The sequence below is a fragment of the Doryrhamphus excisus genome, chromosome 22 (genome assembly GCF_030265055.1).
Source record: "Doryrhamphus excisus isolate RoL2022-K1 chromosome 22, RoL_Dexc_1.0, whole genome shotgun sequence".
Classification (NCBI taxonomy): domain Eukaryota; kingdom Metazoa; phylum Chordata; class Actinopteri; order Syngnathiformes; family Syngnathidae; genus Doryrhamphus; species Doryrhamphus excisus.
Window position 1 is genome coordinate 4,768,262 of NC_080487.1, and position 21,906 is coordinate 4,790,167.

The 21,906-nt window shown below is 40.4% G+C and overlaps 1 protein-coding gene across 4 annotated transcripts in view; it reads right to left on the bottom strand.

Annotated features, from left to right (window-relative positions):
• The window catches only part of jmjd1cb (jumonji domain containing 1Cb), a 98,302-nt gene that overhangs the window by 34,824 nt on the left and 41,572 nt on the right, over positions 1–21,906 (bottom strand). For 2 of the 4 annotated variants that reach the window (XM_058061616.1, XM_058061615.1), the window contains exon 2: positions 17,127–17,330. In XM_058061616.1, the coding sequence (XP_057917599.1) occupies positions 17,127–17,330 (204 nt within the window). Of the gene's footprint in view, positions 1–2,906; positions 3,436–4,802; positions 5,290–17,126; positions 17,331–21,906 lie in introns of those variants that run through there. The other 2 variants (XM_058061617.1, XM_058061619.1) reach the window with 2 other exon arrangements.

The following is a 21,906-nucleotide window of genomic DNA, read 5'->3' on the forward strand; positions in this document are numbered from 1 at the left end:
GAGGCGACACCTTCTGCAAAACCCTCTAGAATTTAATGATGCGTACCTTCCAACAAAATCCACTCTTGTAATATCACATCATAAGAAAAAGTGACTGTTCTAACGGTAAATTGGTTCCAACTCCAATACTACTTTCTTTTAACTCGTTATTGGTCACTAGCAACCAATGAAGCTAACAAGCTGAATAGTCAATAGTGTCTTTGGTTGCTCACCAAGTTGACTGCTGCAAGCCGATCATTGCACCGCATTCTCATAAAATTAGCCATCATTGTGTTTAGGCTGATATTAACATCAGTTGAGTTGGGAGGGCAAGGTGAGGAGCGGGAATATATATGAAAACACCAGCTTGTTGATCATTTCTGAAAATGCAGACATCAGCGCCCCCGTCACTGTCATAAAGCTGACACGCCAACATAATATCCGACTATGACACACCGAAGTCATATCGTCCTGATATACGGTTGTTTTATACTCCAAAATGATTGGCAGAGGTAATTCCCCTTTGTCGTCAGTCTAAACAAGCCTAAGATGACCGACTTATGTGCATGCTTTCGTTCTGCTCTCACACAGTTCCATCAGCGTGGCTGTTTACAGTGTCACAGGTGTGCCTTGTGTATTACATCATTTTCACAGTGTTGACAGGTTCATGTCTGCATGCATCTATTCACTAATCCCACCAATGCCAAAAAAACAAGGAACGATTCCGTGTGGACATACTTCAAGGGGAGGACTTTTCTCAGAGATTCTTAGGTGAGATTAAACAATAAATCAGTTAAATCACAAGCACCAAAATGAAATAAAGTATGATCGCATGCGCAGGATAGCAAGCCGGACACACTTATTATGCGGGGAGACGTTACGTGTCATGTTCGAGAAGAAAAAGCCGGAAAGTAAAAAATTGTTTTCCAGACATTTGCCCTTGAGCATTTGATAACATGATATAGTTAGACTGCAAAAAGCCTTCCCTAAGTGGGTCACGGTAACAGCTGCTTTACATGGCACACTCATGCACACTCGGGCAGGTTGGACTGTAATCTGCTTATTGCTCTGATAGTAAATGACCAGGGGTGTCAAAACACAGCTGCTCCTTCCAAGCCCCCACTCTCTCGGTCTCGAGATAATCAATGGCCACTAACTGTAACTCCCATAGACCGTCATGCACATACGATGCTGAGATGGCATGCCAGTGTGACAGACAGTAACAATGAAAAAAACAAAACAAAACTACTTCCCGCAATCAACACATGCAGTTGCTGTGGCCGTCCATCATATTAGTCCTGGTGTGTTATGTTCCGTTGGCACACGAGAACAAAGCAACCATTCTGTCCCATGGGTAACAACACCATTAAGTAAGTCATGAAGGAGATGCAACCATATCCATTTAACTAGGAGCTACACTCCCCTTCACCAAGTGGCGAGGAACACAAAGTCCACAAAGGCAGCACAGTTAAATAACCCAACAGTGAACTTTACTTCATTCACAGACAAATTAACAACCTAGTACCACATTCTGTAAAAAAAGAACGATACTCGCAGGTATCTGCCTTCATCAACCATTAACTGGGGGTTCTGTGGTTTCCAACCTTTGTCAATCACTCCAAGATCTGTTGATGTATGACATTGTAAGTCATCTCTGATATCTCCAAACACACTTTACTGTACATTATTTATGTACAGTATGTCCCCAGAACATACATGTAATACAGTTATATCTTATGAGACAAATAGCGATGATAGATGTTTGGAAAAATATGTGATTGGTATATGCCGATACTTTCATTGCTGATCCCAATCATCTGTGGATGTCACTATTGCAGCCTGCAGAGAGACCTTTGTGTGTGGTATAAACAAACATGTCCGCCATTTGTTTGCATCTGCAATGCATGCCACAAAAAATACTTTACTACATTGTATGCTATGGTTTTATGCTTTGTAGGCGCTAAATGCGACATATTCATTTCCATTTATTATATGTCCATGAACATACGTCGCTGTCCCTTCCAAATAAACATTGCACACATTAGTTGGCAAGTCCCCTTGAAAAGATGTTTTGGTTACAATCTTTCAGAAATGTGCTTGGCAGTCCACTAAAGCGGTGTACCAAATGCCATGGTGATTTTTTTTATATCCTGGCTTTAATATCAGACCGCAGGCAACACAGTAGGGTGAAGGTTTTACCGTATTTCACCTTTTGGTGAGCAGCGTTTCAGGAGTTACTGGAGTTCCTTAGCCACAGGGTGTACTCATTTTTTCCACATGACTTGATGTTATGTTACGAACCTCGACCTCTATGTTTCTCGATGTCTGTTATGGATACATGGTATTAGCTGATATTAGCTGTGGGCATGCTTAATAAGTAATATGAAGGAACATCACATGGTTATATTTGCACAAAAGGAGTAAGAGAACTGTGAAATGTGTTTAACATGTTGACGCATTTTATAAATGGGCATAACAAATAACAAAACCGTAATGAAAAGCAAGTAGCCAGCAAGAACAGTACTGTATTGCTACTTGTATGTTGTAATCCATGATATACAGAGGATACGCTTTGTACGATTTCTCAAAACTTCAAAACCGGCTTGTCATTGTCTACACAACCGAAATAGAGAACTGGAACCCACAAGCAAAAGACTGGTTTACTGGTTGTAAAGTCGTGTCCGATGGAAGTACAATGAAATACAAAATACCTGTTATATAAAAGCAGAGATGAAGACACACAAGTGGCTATAGATGAAGCAGATTGCTGTACAACATCTTCAGAGCGAGCAGCAGTACACACTCTACCCCAGCATACATAAACCATCAACCACGAATGCCATGGTTACTTTCATCCAGTCTATTCTAGAACGGGCTTTACTCTGCACTGTCATGGATAGCAAAAGAACAAAAAGCTGGCATATTACCTTTCTCCTTCGTCTTCAAACCTCAACAAGGAATGGCTGAGCAGAAAGAACCTTGAAACCAAAACAAAAGCCTTTTCCACCAAGCAAAAGGGGGAAGACCAGCAGAAACACAAGACGGGTGATGAGGATATAAAAGGCAAGCGAGAGGGGAAAAAAAGTGGTTTCCTCTTGTGGTGAAAAACAGACAGATGGCCAAGAGGGAGAGAAAGCAAAGCAGAGGACGAGCTACACAGCCGACATTTTAACTGCTGCTGAGGCAAGGAGCAGAAGCAAGAGAGGGAATGAGAGCGAGAGGGAGGTGGGGGGAGGGACCAACGCCGGGCGCTGCTGGCTTGATCTCCAAATTTTTACGACTCACTCACTCTCTTTTATTTTGTCCGACTGCCTCTTAGCTCTATAAATCAATAAAGGTCTCCTTCACAACTCGCCTTTCCCCCTACACTATCAGTGATTGCATTCCTGCTCCTGCTGACGCAACCATGGCTTGTACCAACACTAATAAGGACATGTCTGACAGTCTAATGCTAACAATGTGCTTAGATCAGGGGTCTCAAACTCAATTTACTTGGGGGCCACTGGAGCTCAGGTCTGGGTGAGACTGGGCTGCATCAGGTTTTCCAAAAAAACCCAAAAAAAAACGCATTTATTAAAAACAAAAAAATTCGTAAAATGTTTGCTTTGGTTCCAATTTTCTACAATAAAAGCGCTGATAAAACATTCCACTGTTCTCAAGTATCTTACTTTTTATTTTTCTACACAAAATAAGATGTAAAAATGAATAAACAAATCAAGAATAAAGAAAATCAATCAATCAGCAATAAATAAATAAATAAATATATTAACAATAATAACACGGCAAACAATAAAAACTTAAGAAACCACATATAGTTGGTGGGTAGACAAATTATTTTTTTCACATTAAAATGAACAAAGCATTATTAGAGCCCTGTAGACATGACAAAACACGACTATAGTCACATTTATACTCTTTTTATTTACAACATATTGCGCAACTGCAGGGTCTTGAGACACATGCTAACTCGCAAACTAGAGAGCTAGCGACCTAAACGGTAGCCTTCAAGTTATTTCCTTTAAACTTAAATAGCCAAAAACTTACCACTTCCACACGGATAGGGAGGATAACTATTAAGAGTTATTTAACCTTTAACATGAACATTAATCAAATTTTTTCTGGGTACATGATACCATACAGCATCCATATCAAACCGCACTAACATTAAACTTTCATATCAAGGCGGGGGCCTCAAACTAGTATCCTGCGGGCCACATTTGGCTCGCGGGCCGCGTGTTTGAGACCCCTGGTCTAAATGAACAAAACAAGCAGGTGAGTCCCACAAGGACGACACATGCAAGTTCACCGAGCTCTCAATCTCATTCAACATCAATGAATCCAGCTAATAGTTATCACAAGCCTTTGCAGCGTCACAGGAAATTGAGTCTACCACAAGTGACTGCAGTTCCGCTATTTCAGAAACAGCAACATGGGAAACTGCGAAACGCTCCAGCAATGAACGTATCAGATATAACCAGAACAACGGCAGCAATAGAGAACACAAAAGGTTCTTTCTGGCCAGGTAGCCACCAAAATGTAAATAATGCATGCGTGACTGACAGGAGTGAATGAATAATGGTGAAGCACTTTGGTTACCATGAAAAGCGCTATAAAATCCAATCCATTATTATAATCATTCATTTAAAAAACAAAAAAAAACAACAACACTCCAATGACTCGAGATTGCCTTTTCTGTTCTGTCTCCCCTGAGCGACACAATCGTAGCGTGGATTGTGGGGGACATATTGATTGCTTCAGAGAAAGACACTTTAGGTGAGATTTGCACCAAATACTGCATTCTGCAACATCCACCCTCAACTCACCATGCCTCATCAGCTGCTTGAAACACCAGCGGGCGTTTTGAAAGCCTAAGAAAATGCATGCGCTGCTAAAGAATCACTAATATAAACACCATGACACCATGTTTTTACATTTGCGACTGAACTTGTGTGTGCATGCTTTAAAATGTCCCTTCAATGTGTAACATCCTTTGCCCAACACGGCGAGATGCCTTTTAACTCTGTCATGAGCTCTTCTATTGTAGAGTTGCATCATCACCTCTTTGTGCCGCGTGCAAAAAAAAAATGCAAAATACGTATAAATGTTATAGGGAGAGAGTAGTTGGTCTGAAAAAAATGTGTAAATACGACTTTGGTCGCAAATGCGTTCATTGTGACGTCATCTTTGGTTAGGACAAATCTACAGGTACACTTTGTCTAATACACCTTTGACTCTAGGTGTGTACACATTACATTTAAACCTTCATTTAAAAACAGAATATGTCTAAATATGATTTCTATGCTCCAACTATGTCTATGCTTCCATGTATTAATACTGAGTCCGAAATTCACTTATTATGGTCGGGTATAGAACTAATTACTCACAATAATCGAGCGACGACTGTACAGTGTTTTGGGCCTTTTTCATTTAAAACAAAAACAAAAAAATGCAGACCTTTTATAACAGAAAAGACAAAGCGTGGACCGGGCCAATTTGGTTGCATGGGGGAGACAAATCTTTTTGTTTTGTCCTTACGGCAATAAAGGTAAGCTAAAATTAAACATGCACAGATCAGCAGGAGGCAAGAGATTATAGTCGCTAGGCTCCATCTGCGTCGTGGGAGCAAGACAAGGAGAGAGCATAGGCTGGCTTGGTGGAGGTGGAACGTGTTGTAACGTTCGTTGACCCAGTTTTCCACTAACTAACTAACTAACTAAGCATTTCTCAGGAAGCAAAAATTACAGCAATAAAGCTTGGACATTGTTGGTCTGGAAAATAGAAATAATTACTGTATATTTGGGAAAAACACACTGAAAAAGGCAGAATTCAACTCACCGTTTATCGCCTTGTTCAGCCAGTCGCATAAGCCTGCACTCTGGGATTATGATTATTAGCCGAATTAATAACGATAACCACAATTGCCGTGAATTGTACCGCACCCGCCAACTGTGCATACATAGGCCGCACTTAAAATATGAAACATGGGATATTTACACTACTCTCTTCCCAGCCTCACTTACTTTTTTTCCCCGTTTGGAGTTCAACATCTGGTGCAATCCAACAGAATATATATAGTATAAGATCAATATGACTTCAAATGTGTCAGAGCAAAAACACCATAGCTGGTAAGACTTCAAAAATATGTGATACTACTACTGGTATTAACGTCCAATTGACTACAAAGTCATTACTTCCTGAATCGGCACTCAAATGTTCTTTTAGCCATAAATTAGCCACATCAGGGTTCAAAGTGTGACACAAAATTAGCGGCTTACAGTGTGGAATTTATGGTACTGAAAATGAAACAGCATGAGTATTCATCAATAAGCATTTACTTGGATATATGATAATTGTAGAAAATATTACATACAGATAGCGTGACAAAATGTCTTGTATTTACGCAGGAGTGCAGTAGTTTGTGTAAACTCTAAGACGTTAGGGTCGAGATGGTGATCACGGAGGCAACATACACACTTTGTTCTCATATCACAAACCGCAAGTGACCAGATGACTGTTGTGTGAATGTCTGCTGTTACTTCTGTGTGTGTGTATGTGCCTTACATGGTTGTGCAAAGTAGGCCACTGTTGCTAGGTAACGAAGTCTGTAGACAGAAGAGAAGCCAAGGATAATTCTGTAATTCATTCCACCCATTTTTTTATATTTGTTTCATTGTATGCTGCCTTTCTCGTTGTCACCACAGTGATGAAACCACTTCTACAAATCCTCCCTTTAAAAGCTTTATAGAGGGATTGAGACCAAAACAAAAATGTACAGTATAGAAACGACCAACCACCCCTGTCCAATAGCAACATTCATTCATTCATTTTCTACCGCTTTTCCTGGAGCCTATCCCAGCTGTCTTTGGGCGAGAGGTACACCCTGGACTGGTCGCCAGCCAATCACAGGTCACATATAGACAAACAACCATTCACACTCACATTCATACCTATGGACAATTTGGAGTCGCCAATTAACCTAGCATGTTTTTGGAATGTGGGAGGAAACCGGAGTACCCGGAGAAAACCCACTCATGCACGGGGAGAACATGCAAACTCCATACAAAGATGTGCCGAGGGTGGAATTGAACCCTGGTCTCCTAGCTGTGAGGTCTGCGTGCTAACCACTCGACCACCGTGCCGCCCAATAGCAACATTCATTCATTTTCTACTGCTTTTTCCTCACGAGAGTCGCGGGGGTGCTGGAGCCTATCCCAGCTGTCTTTGGGCGAGAGGCAGTACACCCTGGACTGGTCGCCAGCTAATCACAGGGCACATATAGACAAACAACCATTCACACTCACATTCATACCTATGGACAATTTGGAGTCGCTAATTAACCTAGCATGTTTTTGGAATGTGGGAGGAAAACTGGAGAAAACCCACGGGAAGAACATGCAAACTCCACACAGAGATGGCCGAGGGTGGAATTGAACCCTGGTCTCCGAGCTGTGAGGTCTGCGCGCTAACCACTTGACCACCGCGCCGCCCAATAGCAACATTCATTCATTCATTCATTTTCTACCGCTTTTTCCTCACAAGGGTCGCGGGGGTGCTGGAGCCTATCCCAGCTGTCTTTGGGCGGGAGGCGGGGTACACCCTGGACTGGTCGCCAGCCAATCACAGGGCACATATAGACAAACAACCATTCACACTCACATTCATACCTATGGACAATTTGGAGTGGCCAATTAACCTAGCATGTTTTTGGAATGTGGGAGGAGAACATGCAAACTCCACGCAGAGATGGCCGAGGGTGGAATTGAACTGATTGAATTGAGGTCTGCACGCTAACCACTCGTCCACCGTGCCGCCCCAATAGCAACATATTTTACTAAAATAAACTTACTGGGCTCCAACATCATTTTAAACATGCGTTGGTCGCCTTACAGACTCTTATTATAACACTCCTGTTACCGCACTCATTCAGCAGAGGGATGGACTTTGAACTCTGTATCATTGTTGCATCATTAAAACTATACAATTTTTTGTCTAAGTGGGCAAATAGATAGGGAGTTACTGCAGATTACAACAACTGTGCTTTTTGCTTCATTTTTTCAAGGCGATTGCAGAGCACTAATCTATGGAGCTCCATGGCAAAAATGTTCGAATTCCAATACAAAGCACTCAATCCACAAACAAAACGTGTTCATCCTTAACCTTGCACAGCCTGCTGGCTTCATAAGCCATGATCACAGAAACATACTTGTGTTTGGAGAAATAGAATCATGGAGGCAACCAGCAGTTAAATATGCCAGATTAAGGGTTCGTGTTTCAGTTCCACTTACACTGGAATGTCAAACAGTGCTTTCCAGAATGCTCGTTGACCTATGATTTGTTTGGATTGTTCTCCTCACAGAGTTAAAAAAAAAAAAAAAAAAAAAAAGAATCCAGGAGTGTCTGTGAACTGCGGTTATTAAACCTTATAAAACATGCAGCGTTTTTTGTCGGGTGTTTTGGCCCCTTCGTATGGCATTGGTCATTGAACGCAACATAGTGGTGTGTCGTGTGACATTGACACGTATGCATATTCCTTCCAACTTGTCTGTTTATGCTGTACGTAAAAGCAAAGAGGAGAGCTTTAATAATGTTGTTAGCTCTGTGCAAAGCGCTAATGTGCATAATAATGGTTTGGTGCTGTTTGAGCTCCTGTAGTGGCGTTCATACTTGCACGCATTGTCCTGCTACTTGCCGTGCCCATACATGTCATTTATTTATGGCATGCCTGAAAAGCATTAAGACTAGTTTTTCACACACCTTCTTTATTTCCTAGTAAAGATTCAGAGAAAATACAGCAGCTCCATCAGAGCGAAATAACAAACATAGAATCACATTTCTATTGTGTTTTTATTCTCTACAGGAAAGAACAAAAGCAGCGTATGAATCAATTGATCATCAAAATGTCCTGCTTGTTCGGAGGCGATATTAATAGCAAAAGAATAAGGCCGCATATCTACCTGTGTGTGCAGCCAGGTACAGAGGAAAAACTAAATTAGAATTCTGATAATCGCTTTCACACCGTCTACCAGGATTTATGAAATTACAGCTCCTTTCTCTCTCCTGTCTGCCTCTCAGAAAATAGGACAAGGGAGAACTCTGCCAAACAAGGTTGGTGTGTATCAGCGAGAGGCACTCAGCCAAAACAGCATGTAAGTACGTGTGTGTGTGTGTGTGTGTGTGTGTGTGTATGTGAACTAAAAAGAGAGTGCCCCATTAGTTTTAATCCCCCTATGCCATTTGCCTTGGCTACAGAGGTGGGTTGCTGTAGCATGCAAGTCAATTCAGCATTTACATCTCCATACCATGTGCAGAGATATGGATACCAAATCTTTGCAAGGTCTGAAATGGAAAACAAGAACACTACAGGCCTCCAATAATGTTAAAAACATATTAATATGGAATCCTACTTTCCTATAACCAATTAACAGTGATAAACGAGGGATGACTGTACATTGGTAAACTACAACAGAACAATGTTTGTTTACGTTTTGTGAGCAAGACCATATCTGTGTGATCCCAGCTGTCTTTGGGCGAGAGGCAGGGTACACCCTGGACCGGTCGCCAGCCAATCACAGGGCACATATAGACAAACAACCATTCACACTCACATTCATACCTATGGACAATTAACCTAGCATGTTTTTTGGAATGTGGGAGGAAACCGGAGTACCCGGAGAAAACCCACGCATCCACGGGGAGAACATGCAAACTCCACACAGAGGGTGGAATCGAACCCTGGTCCTCCTAGCTGTGAGGTCTGCGCGCCAACCACTCGACCGCCGTGCAAAAGATTTGCGTAAGATTTGAGTATTTTCGCTACTACATGTCCTTAGTGTTTCCATACATGGTATCTTCTTTCTTTACCTTCACGTCTACATACTCTCCTGTGCCCTTGGGGGGTGTCTGGTCATTGGGATTCAATTTGTGCCTTTGACAGGATTCTACACTGAGCGTCTTTAATGAGTTCAGACAGCGCTCCGTGTTCCCAGAGTGAAATGATGTAATGTGTGGATCAGAGATGTAACCACCCCCCCCCACATGCAGACAAGGTTAGGGTGAGCACAGTGGGTGTTGAGGGAACAATAGGCTGGCGTACGGAACATGCAGACTTTCAGGCTTCAAGGCTAAGGTCAAGACCAAGTTGACAAAAAGCAAAACTTCACTTTTATTCCAAATTCATTGCTTTAATCCACACTCATATTACATTTAGATGCTGCTTTTTATGCTTCATTCACTATCACGGTTTGTAAAAAAATATATATATTTAAAATATAATGTTGATAAATCATGCAGAATTGTGGTTGGGCATGCCCTATTATCAGTCAGAAATATTCATATCAAATTAATTCATAATGATCATGTATAAGCATGAAAATGGCTAAATGAAGAAAAATACAAGGCATTCAGAAGACGCATTCAAAGGCTCTGTGGATGATATGTAGTATTCTACACTGGTCACTCTGTGTCTGTAATGGTTCAATGATCTCACAACAGGAGCCATGAACCCTAGTAAAAACACAAGCTACCACTGTACTACTACTATTACTGCAATAACCCATGCCAAGTTAAAACTCTGTCCAAGGTATCGTATTTATTACATTTACATTTATAGCAACATAAATGGATTACGGTCTCTGATTATGTACACAATACAAGTGTAAAGGTGACTATAGGGGTGTTAGTTCATGTCTAAAGGGTTCTAATGTCAACCAACTGTGAACTGTTGCTGCTTGTTTGGTGGCCGCTTTGTGGTAACGTTCAAGAACAAATACTGCTGTATTTTTTATTGAATACTACAATTATAGCTCGAAGTGTTTTTGTTTAAACTGGTTGGCTGGCAGTTTGCCGAATTATGGTTGAAGATGAGGACTCTTCTAAATAAAAAGCTCTAGCCTAAACTGCGCCTCAGGGAATTTGTTGCTTTTCATCCAGACATTAGACAACATAAACATGAATTAATTGCGTGGCTCACACTGATCTCCCTTTTGTTATTCCTGATCGGAGGTGTAATCCCTGTGACGTAACAAGAATGGAAAGTGAAAGTGGTGTAGAGACAGTTCTCGCCAACTCTGGCTACAAACTAAAGCGCCGTGGATTAACTAAAGCGCAGTACTCGCCTTGAAAGGAGAAGTATTGCTAAAGTATGTATGTTTTATAAATAGCCTTGAACCGAAAAGTGGAAATGAAACGCACAAGTGCAGAGACTGGTACGGTCTTGATGGTTCCGGTGGATAAAATAACATCCCTAAAGAGTCATTCGGTGAATTTGCTTTTCATAGGTTTGATGACAAGGTGTCAGGGAGGCCGAAAGACTCTCCTGTGCTAAGCTAATAGTCAAATAACCAGATAAGAGGTTTTTTTTGTCGTAGTAAAGCAAAGGTGTTTTACATTTCTCCACATCTGCTCTACCAAAACCAAACCACTCCCATATTACAGCAGTACGGCCATGTCTGGCAGCAATTATTTATACCAGTATATAAAAATGACTACCCGACCAGGGACTGTCAATAAATTATATTGTGCTGAAAAGTTTCTGTAACAAAAAAAAACACAAATTGATCTATAACCATGTTAAATGATTAGTCCTACCCTAAAAGCATTTTGCATGCTCATTTTTTCCGATTTTATCTTTTGCTGGATAAAGACCCAGACTCACAGGGGTTTGTTACAAAAGCCAAATGATATGTTGGTCATGCTGGGTAATAAAGCCCATTCAGCAATACGTTGCTTGCATTATTTTTTAATGCCGTGAGGATTCTAATTGACACGGCAGCCATTTTTATTCTAATAAAAGATGCCTGCTTGAGTAGCAAGATGCACACACACATTTCAATTTCACCTTTTCCCTTGTGTTAATGCTTTGCATGTGTGTGCTGGACTACATGCGTGTTTGCTGACAGGGGCTTTCCATGAGCGAGTTATTCTACAGAGAGACAAACGACACTGTAAGCCGCCCATCACCCGACACCAACACACATGCTACACACTGCGTTCATGTAATCAAATGTAATGAGAGCAGAGCCATTGACTGCTATATCATCATGGATCTTAATGACCAGTCACAAGCGGATGGGTTGATGAGGAGTCGAGAAGCCTGACATTTCAATGGGCGTTTTCTAGCGATTAGTGATGAAAGTCCACTACATCATGTGTGACAACAGCAAGTTCAGACCTACCACAGGTAACCTTTTCAATGCAGAGCATGCATTATTTATCTGGCTCTTTCAGTCTCATGCATTCTTTATAGTTTGTTTGGTTCTTAGCAGTCCAATTTGGACTGATATGGCTTTAATACTGTTATCTAAGGATTGATATCAGTCTGATATCAGCAGAAAAAAGCACTGGATTATAAGTACAAGCAGTCCGTACCAGTCCAGCACTCCTGACCACAACAGCAGTATGTGCGATCCCAAAAAAGACAAGCACAAGTCCCTCGCGATGGCACAGAACCGTGGAAGTTCAAGACCATCCCGCATGTGAATGCACCACACAAGATGCTGGGAAATAGAGCTGCAACAATTCAATGCTTAATCCAACCCAATTAATCGACAACTCCTTTGGTAATCAATTAATCTTTTGTTTTTTTTAATATCCTCTGATATCAGCGTCTCAAATGTGAATATTTAATTTCTTTAGTCATCCATGAAAGCAACGCTATTATCTTTGCCTTTCAGCCAAAACAAGACATTCAAACTTATTAGCGTGGACTTTGGAAAACAAAGATGGGCATTTTTGCCTCTTTTCTATAGACTCCCTTTATTGTCCTTGCACAAAAACACAGTAGTGAAATTGCCAACGAAATGTCGTTGCCTGGCTCCCATATAATAACAGACACAAAAGAAGATAAGTAATAATAAATAATAATAATAATAATAATGTGGAGAATAAATAGATAGAATAGACACCAAATATGAACAACATAATGTAAAGTGCAGCGTGAACAGTAAATTGCCCAAATAATTTAAATAATTTAAATAAATAATAATAATGTAAGTAGTTCTGATACGTTATGGACTCAACCAACAACTGAGATGAAAGGTTTTTGCTTCATGTATGGCCGAAGCCGTTGCTCCATTCACTGAAACACACTTCACATTAATAGACTAAGAAAACATAGATGATTATGATGATATTTTTATGCACATATATGTCAGTTCAAATCTTCTATTTCTGAATAAAGAGGCAGAAATTTAATTCATATTCAAATCCATAGATTAATCCAAAAAAAAATTCAACAGATTAATGTGTTATTAAAATAATCATTAGCTGCAGCCCTACTTGTGAAGCTTATGAGCTTGTTTTGTAGACCAGGACAGCGCCACAGTGATACTTAGTACTCCGTGTACGCAACCAGGAGAGGCAAAGCCATCTGTTTGTTTGCTCTCTGTTGTGGTCAGCCCCTTGACCGCCCTTTTTTAATCTACTGGGCATGCATTGTGGGGCTGCTCATAGGTGTAGTAGTATATGAATATTCAAGAGTGTACTACCGATTTCTCTGGTAGTCACCTTAGCTCAAAACATACAACACGTACAGCTACCAGAACACACAGCTGGGTGCCTTTCAAGGTAACACTGTCAACGTAGGAACACAACACAATGAGAATTACACTCTGTTCTCACGTTTTGCTCTGCAGTAACTGGTATGGTAGCTGAGAAGTATTAAAAATATGCAAGGCGGTATAATTTCAGGGTTTCTGCCACATGTAATTGATCACCACAAAAGCCATCACATCTTAAAAATGAAATGAAAACATTGTTTTCAAAGTAATGCTATATAGATACATACGTATATTGTATAACCTATTATTTATGCACATATTGACCACAATTACTTCAAAATGAAATTTCAAAATATCTTTCACTATCACCCGTCTACCCTGTTTGCAGTAGCACATGTGCAACCAGATAAAAGTATGTGCCCGTACTGCGTTTAAGAGCGGTACACCGTGCTCCTGATGAGTCCATAAAGTAGTCCATTGATGACCGCTTGTCACAGGCTATGCCTAACGATGCCAGAGTGTATGATCGCTCACCTTTAATTGCAGTTCCACTTATCTGGCATCTCTGTTTACACATTTTGCCTTTCTGACAGCAACTAGTTAGCTCATTGACTTTTTTACCTAATATTCCAATGTTATTCTCAGAAAAAAAAAATAATGTTTACGTTTTAAGTATTTCAACTTTTCATTTTTGCTGTTGTTTTTGTAGTTTTCTTGTTAAATTAAACATTTTGAATGTGCCGCGAGCTAATAAGCAGCCACGAGCTGCAAACGGCTCTTTGGACAACCCTGGGCTAGTTAAATAACAATAACATTGACACCCGGACAAGACACACTGACCGTTGCTACAGAATTTCAGAAACGTTATTTCGATTGGATGCATTAGCCGCATCATGCTACCCGAGGAAAACTGAATTTTAAACTTTTGACAACCTCCCTCGGCCCAAAGACAACCTTTTACCTGCTGCGGCACATTAGACAATGGACATAAACAAAGTACATGGTACTACTAATAGTAGTATGTAGCAGAAATATAAAAAGGTCTGAAAGTACTGAATTGAAAACCTTTTTTTTTTTTTTTACTGTGTTTTGTGTACTTTTGTGTACTACTCCCATCAGTCTACATGTTTAAGGACTGTGGAGGGAAATTATCATCAGGCTAGAATCTGGTGTGTTTACATTCCAATGCAAGAATGTAAGAGAAATATTCATTAACAGGCAACGTACCTCCCAAATAAACATGTACAATAATAAAAAAAACAAAGTCACACTCGTGTGTGTGTGTGTATGTGTGCGACGGATCACAAGGGTTTAGTTATGCAACAAAGAAATAAGCAAGCAAGCAATCTGCATGGGTTTGCATGCGTTTTTTTGTTTCTGCCTGCCTGGGGAGAACTCTTCTATAGTTAGTAGGGTTCAAAGCCTGTGCATGTTTCAGGTGGAAAATATGCATAATATTTCAATAGCAATACAATAGCCACACAGTATCTGTTCATTATTTACAGTATGTCTGAGATATCTATTATTATGGTAACTATAGGGTAATACTAAAGCTAAAAGTCCCTATAAAAGTCTAGAAGATTCTAATAATGTTTACTAAATATGGTTTTAAGCAGGTTTTCTTTGCTCCTATTATGAAAATATTCAGTTTATTAATATTGACTCCTATTTTGCGGAAATTCACTTACAGTGGCAGGATCTGGAACCAATTAACTGCGATGAACGAGGGACGACTGTACTACTGCTGAAAATTTGGACACACTAAGTAAAGGTTCAGTTTCCTTATTTCCTCATCTACCGGTGTGAATGCATTTGCGATGGTTTGGAGATTTGCTGTTGCTATGGCAACAACACCGCCGAGGCACTGATCAAACAAACGAGAGAACAAATCCAAGTGAAGGAGTCAGAGGAGAGGAAAACAAGCAGGGGGGAAAAAAAACGTGTGTAAGACTCTGAACTCTTATCTCCAATGGATGTACCAGATGGCGCTGTACACACGGCTATTACATAATCAAAACAGTGAGCCACATTTTCATGCAGACACTCTCTCAGCCGCTGTCAGGCACACACACACACACACACACACACACACACAAAACATGAACACTTCCCAGACTGAACAAAATATCATCAGCTCAAAAGCCTAATCATTGAGTTCCAAGACACAAACACCAGCGTGGTCTCGCATAGATCAGCCATAGTACATCCCTACCGACAGCAGCAACACGGAATATCATTCAAAACACGTGCACGGATGTGACGTTAACAGTCCTACTTCATCCACAACGTCACCACAGCAAAGCATACGAGCGTACCATACGATACTATGTGTGTGTCAGATATTAGAATAAGCTTGATCCAAGTAGAAGCAAAACATACAGTATCTTCCAATTTAATCACAGTCTACATTATAGCCCTGTTGTAATCTGATCCAATTTATTCACAACAATGGGTGTGTTTGTGCTTGTATTCCAAGAAAATAATTTAACAAAATACCTAAAGAAAGAAGCTGCCATCTAAATAGCGCTGTAATAGTATGAAGAAAAACAACGCCCCTTATCTCGATTGGGTCAGGAGCCAATTAAATGTGACAAACAAGGGATTATTATATTATACATACTATATTTTCCAGAATATATGTAAGTCACTTCGGAGTATAAGTCACATCAGTCAAAAAATGTGTCATGAAGAGGAAAAAAAACATAAAAGCTTCTGCACAAAATAAGATGAAAAATAAATAAACAAATCAAGAATAAAGAAAATCAATCAATCAGTAATAAATAAATATAATAAAAATATAATAAAACAGCAAATAATAAAAACTTAAGAAACCACATATAGTTGGTGGGTAGACAAATTATTTACAACATATTGCGCAACTGCAGGGTCTTGAGACACATGCTAACTCGCAAACTAGAGATCTAGCGACCTAAACGGTAGCCTTCAAGTTATTTCCTTTAAACTTAAATAGCCAAAAACTTACCACTTCCACACGGATAGGGAGGATAACTATTAACAGTTATTTAACTTTTAACATGAACATTAATCAAACGTAATAATTTTTTCTGGGTACATGATACCATACAGCATCCATATCAAACTTGCGCGGGCCGCACTAACATTAAACTTTCATATCAAGGCGGGGGCCTGAAACTAGTGTCCTGCGGGCCACATTTGGCCCGCATGTTTGAGACCCCTGATCTAAATGAACAAAACAGGCAGGTGAGTCCCACAAGGACGACACATGCAAGTTCACCGAGCTCTCAATCTCATTCAACATCAATGAATCCAGCTACTATTCATATTATATTCATTCATATATTCATTCATGCCAGCCGGTATGAATTAACATATCAAATCATGTTAAATCACAGGACTATCCAAACTATACAAAAGTGTAACTTATAATTTGAACAATATAGAAACTTGATTCACTGCTTGGCTGAGCTCCAAACAATGTAAACAATGTCAATTGTGAAATTCTCCTCTATAGTCAATGAGTACAATTTAAAACTTCCCTCATTTTAAAGCGAGACACAAGTGCAGCTCTTCTCACACCGCCGACCCCTGCGGCGGTTGTGCCATTCCTCTACATGTATACATACCCGCATATATACAGTACACCGCGTAACCAGCAAACAGAGTTCTTACCAGGGCAGGCCAGTGTATGTGCTTAGCCTTGGTTCCCTGCAGCAGGCCTCCTGCTCCCCCGCCAGCTCCTGTTCCTCCTGCTACGGTTCCTTCCTTCCTCTTGGCCCAGACCAGCTGGTGCTCAAGTAGAAACAGCTGGAAATCCTCATAGACCTTCACCCACTCCCTCTTCTCCCATTCCTGGTCATCAAACTCCACGTATACCTGTGAAACACAACACAAATTGTAACGAGTCGTCAAGGTTGCATGTAGCTGCTATGTTTCATGGCTAAACATTCAAGTCACATGATGCAAAAACAGCATGACTGACAGCACAAAAGAGGATGCTGGGGTGAAACTGAAGACCAACAAAAAGGCACTTTGGTGGAGAAGCGGTTTCATGGTAAATGTTATAGAATGCCATAAATGCATCTGGGTTATCAGACCAGGTGGAATAAAGTATTTGTGACCCTAAAACGTAGAAATCTTGTATGAAACATGTATGAAAAGAAGTGTGAGCCAGGCCATTTAAAAGATTGTTGGTGTTTTTTTGGAGTTTTTTTTTTTTACTTTATAGTCAAAATAGGTGTGTCCCATCACATGCTTTGTAACCACCCACAGCTGTTTTTCTCTCTTTAGAACACAGAGAAAAGAGAAAGACACGTGTGGTCATGGACAAAAATTACACAAAAAAGTGCAGTTTTCTTTAACAAGTCACGTCATCTTGGTTTGTATGTACATAAGAAGGAAAACAATTGGCATGGTTCAGAACTTAAAGACCTCATAAAGAAAGCCAATGACAGACAAGGCTCTCATTACGACTCTGAAATTACCATTTTTTTTTAAGTACTACCGCTATTGCTACTACATGTTGTCCGCCCCTTCAGCAACTAACATAATAACCAGATTTAAGAAGTTTCCGACAGTCCGTGTTTCTTTGCAGTTTTTTGAAGTAATTGCCACAATACAATATTATTGTCCATACTGTATAATCCGTACAAAAGCTGTCTCTGTAGTTGTATTCTGTAAGCCATTGGATCCTCCCCACAGTCACTCCATGTTCCCTCATTTATGGGCCTATATAACTCACCCCTCCCCCATGTCTCCCATCCATAAGCAGCAGAGAGAGGAAGCTTGCAGCAGGGATCAACGGGTGCATCTCTCCTCAGTCACCCCCCCCCCCCCCCCCCCCTCTCTCTCTGCTGTAATGCACTACTGCAGTCAAAGCAGTGATCACTCTTAGGGCCTGCAGACAGAAGCTCAGTCTGTCCCTTTGTTTATTATTGCCGCTACATCTCCCGCAGTTTATCACGACACTCATCTATCCTTCAACTGCGTGTCGGTCTGCACATCACACCCTTCGTCTCCATCTGTGCCCAATACTGAGCGAATACTCTCTTGTTTCAGTTGCATTAGTACTAAATACCTGGATATACACTGATCTTAATTCTTGAGGGAGGGATGCCTTTGTGTACGTGTGTGTCTATGTGTGTCTGTAGTTCTTATAACCACAACTCATCATAATTAATCCAGCAATTTCCAAAACTAAACCTAATAAATTGTATGTTTTTTCCCAACAAACCATGTCTAACAGTGTATGCAACACGGCTAGTTAAAAAGTAGCTAACCAAAAAAGTCATTCAACGCTGTTTTCCTCCTCCAGAGGAGTAAAACCATTCGACTTCCTCTGTGTCGGAACCAAACCGCCCTTCAATTCCCACACCATAGCAGTCTCCCTCTGTCCTCCGTTGTCACAAATTAGGCGCATCACTGTATAAACCACAGGGTTCTTCTACGTGTGAGAAAAAGGTAGCGCGTATATACTAGAAATTAAGATTAAGATATGCCTTTATTCGTCCCTCAGTGGGGAAATTTGTATTGCACAGCAGCAAGAGTACAGAGTCAGTTAAGCAGTACAAAATACACAATATAGAAAAATAAACAACATAAACAACCCAAGTATTAACAAAATCAGTTTTCCCCAGAGTTATATACAATACAGTATGTAGATCTTGTTAGAGAGTTAATATGAGGCATTATGGAAATACTTCACATAGAACTTAGTATATTGCATTTAGAGCCCTTAATATTGCACATGGAGGTTGATCAGATATTGCACAGTGAATGACTCTATATTCATAAGCCCACACTACTACTGTACTGGCATAACTCCGTCTGGATGTTTCACCACCAACATTGGTAAGTTAAATGGCACGTAAACAGCTTTTCACCATAGTCCATTAATGTTATATTCATTGTAGCTGGCGATTTGAAGAAAAGTTGAAGGTTTTGAAGGTAGTCCTCCTCCTTCCTGCTGATGTTAAGCTTCACGGCAGGCTACAGCCTTGGCATTTCCTGGTTTGTTCCTGAACATCCGAACCGATTTCCTTTCATGTAGATGGTAAGGTACGGTTCTTCTTGCAGAGCAAAGTGGTGACAAAACCAAATACTACATTTGAACTGATGCGCTGGAAATCTGCGGTTGTTTAGATCAGTGTTTTTCAACCTTTTTTGAGTCCACGGCACGTTTTTTACGTTGGGAAAAATTTTGCGGCACACCAATAACCAACATTATTTGCTTCTTTCAGCTTTTTCCTGATTACGGACTCGCCACAGCAGATCCTTTTGATCCGCATACTAATTTAACCAACAATGTTACAAAATGTCACTAAGTCTAAGACTAAGAGGAACGAGGCAATCAGCTACGTGTTGCCACACGGACGAATATTACATTGCTCTGCCAGTCTTTACACCAATGACACGCGACAATGACATAATATTTGCAGAAAATTATTAATACATGTTAATTAAAAAAGTGATATTGAATAATTCCTCACGGCACACCTGACGATTTCTCACGGCACACTTGTGAGCCGCGTTGTTGAAAATCACTGGTTTAGATGATATATAACTTGTATGCCTAATACAGACTAATACCAATACATCTAAGTTGTATTGTTCCATCTTTGAAGAAACAGCAATAATATAAATCCAAAATTAGTAAGCGTTTCAAGCCCAAGCCAAATGTATGTAAGCTTTAGACTCAAAGTGTAGCCATGCTTCGTAAAGAAAATCACTGCACAAACCTTTAACTTAGATTACCGATAAATATTTCTATCAAGGATGGTAATCCCATTGAGACCACAACCTCCGACCTGGTAGAAGGCCCATCTGCTAGGCTCTTGTCCCTCGTAACAAAAACATGTTACAGAGTCAAGACAGATGCTGTAGTTTACCAGTAATAACTAATGAACAAAGGATGGATAGTACCCATCAGCCATCTTCGCACCTTTTTCGTTCCCAAGAGGTTTGGGTAACATCTGTCCTTTGTTTGCTTTCATTACCAGCTTGCTGAGCGTTATAATAAAGTATTCAAAGTTCAGGGTGAATTCCTTATAGTTTTGTAAAGTCCACTCTGTAAGGTGTCATGTCTATCAGAGCAACATAAGCCTGACACTGCGAAAAGAGATTGTACTATTGAGTACTTCACACTGTAAACAACACTCCTCCTCTACCTTTTCAGTGGAAGACAGTGTAACACAAAATATATATAATATATAATAATATACCACATTCAAAGAATTATAACATTATAGTACATGTAAGCAGTGTGTTACTGTCAGAAAGAATTAACAATATGGAGTACAAATATAGTAGTGCAGATATACAGGAAGTGGACAGGAATACTTGCTATACTTGCTAATATACTGCACATGGTCAGAGTATTGCACAAGAGAAAAATGTATTGATTGGTTGCCTTGGTTACAGAGTGTCATTGAGGGGAGATGATGGCTCTGGGGATGAAACTGCTTTCTAGTCTTTGTGTGTTCAAGTTCATGTACATCTAAAAAGGATGTCAACAAAAATAACTCCACTGCAGTTGTACCCTCGCATCTGATAAAGCAAATACTGTGCACTTTACTCAACAGCGAGCCAAAACAGACACCCTTACTGCAATACTGCAATACTGTTCCAATTTGTCTTTTCAAATGTGTCATTTTTGGGAGTGTTACGATCCAAAATATTGGGTCTACGAGAGGAGATTAATATTACTTTTAGGAAAAGTACAATGAAACATATCAAATATATGACAATATCTTACATTTCTACTACGTTACACTCGTCTGCACTCTGTGTGTATAAAGCCATCCCCGCCTCCACCCACCGAACCAAAGTCACCGTATGACCGATAAAAGGGCTCTCACTCCATTCATGCTGTTGTTCTATGGAACAAACGATGCTCTTCCTGAGAGACGAGTGAAACAGACACACATATGAAATATGAAAATATACTGATCCTATACCGAAATTATCGAGTTAATTAATTTAACTTATTAACGTCCCAGGCCTAGTGCCCACAAGATGTCAGGTTTTTATCTTGCGGGATCTTGTGACACTCTGAGTAATTCATTCATTCATTCATTTTCTACCGCTTTTTCCTCACGAGGGTCGCAGAGCCTATCCCAGCTGTCTTCGGGCGAGAGGCGGGGTACACCTTGGATTGGTTGCCAGCCAATCACAGGGCACATATAGACAAACAACCATTCACACTCACATTCATACCTATGGAGAATTTGGAGTCGCCAATTAACCTAGCATGTTTTTGGAATGTGGGAGGTACCCGGAGAAAACCCACGCATGCACGGGGAGAACATGCAAACTCCACACAGAGATGGTGGAATTGAACCCTGGTCTCCTAGCTGTGAGGTCTGCGCGCTAACCACTAGTGCCGCCACTGAGTAATTCATCTCACTGAATGATCTCGTAATTGTTACAACTAAATAGCAGAGATTTCATACAG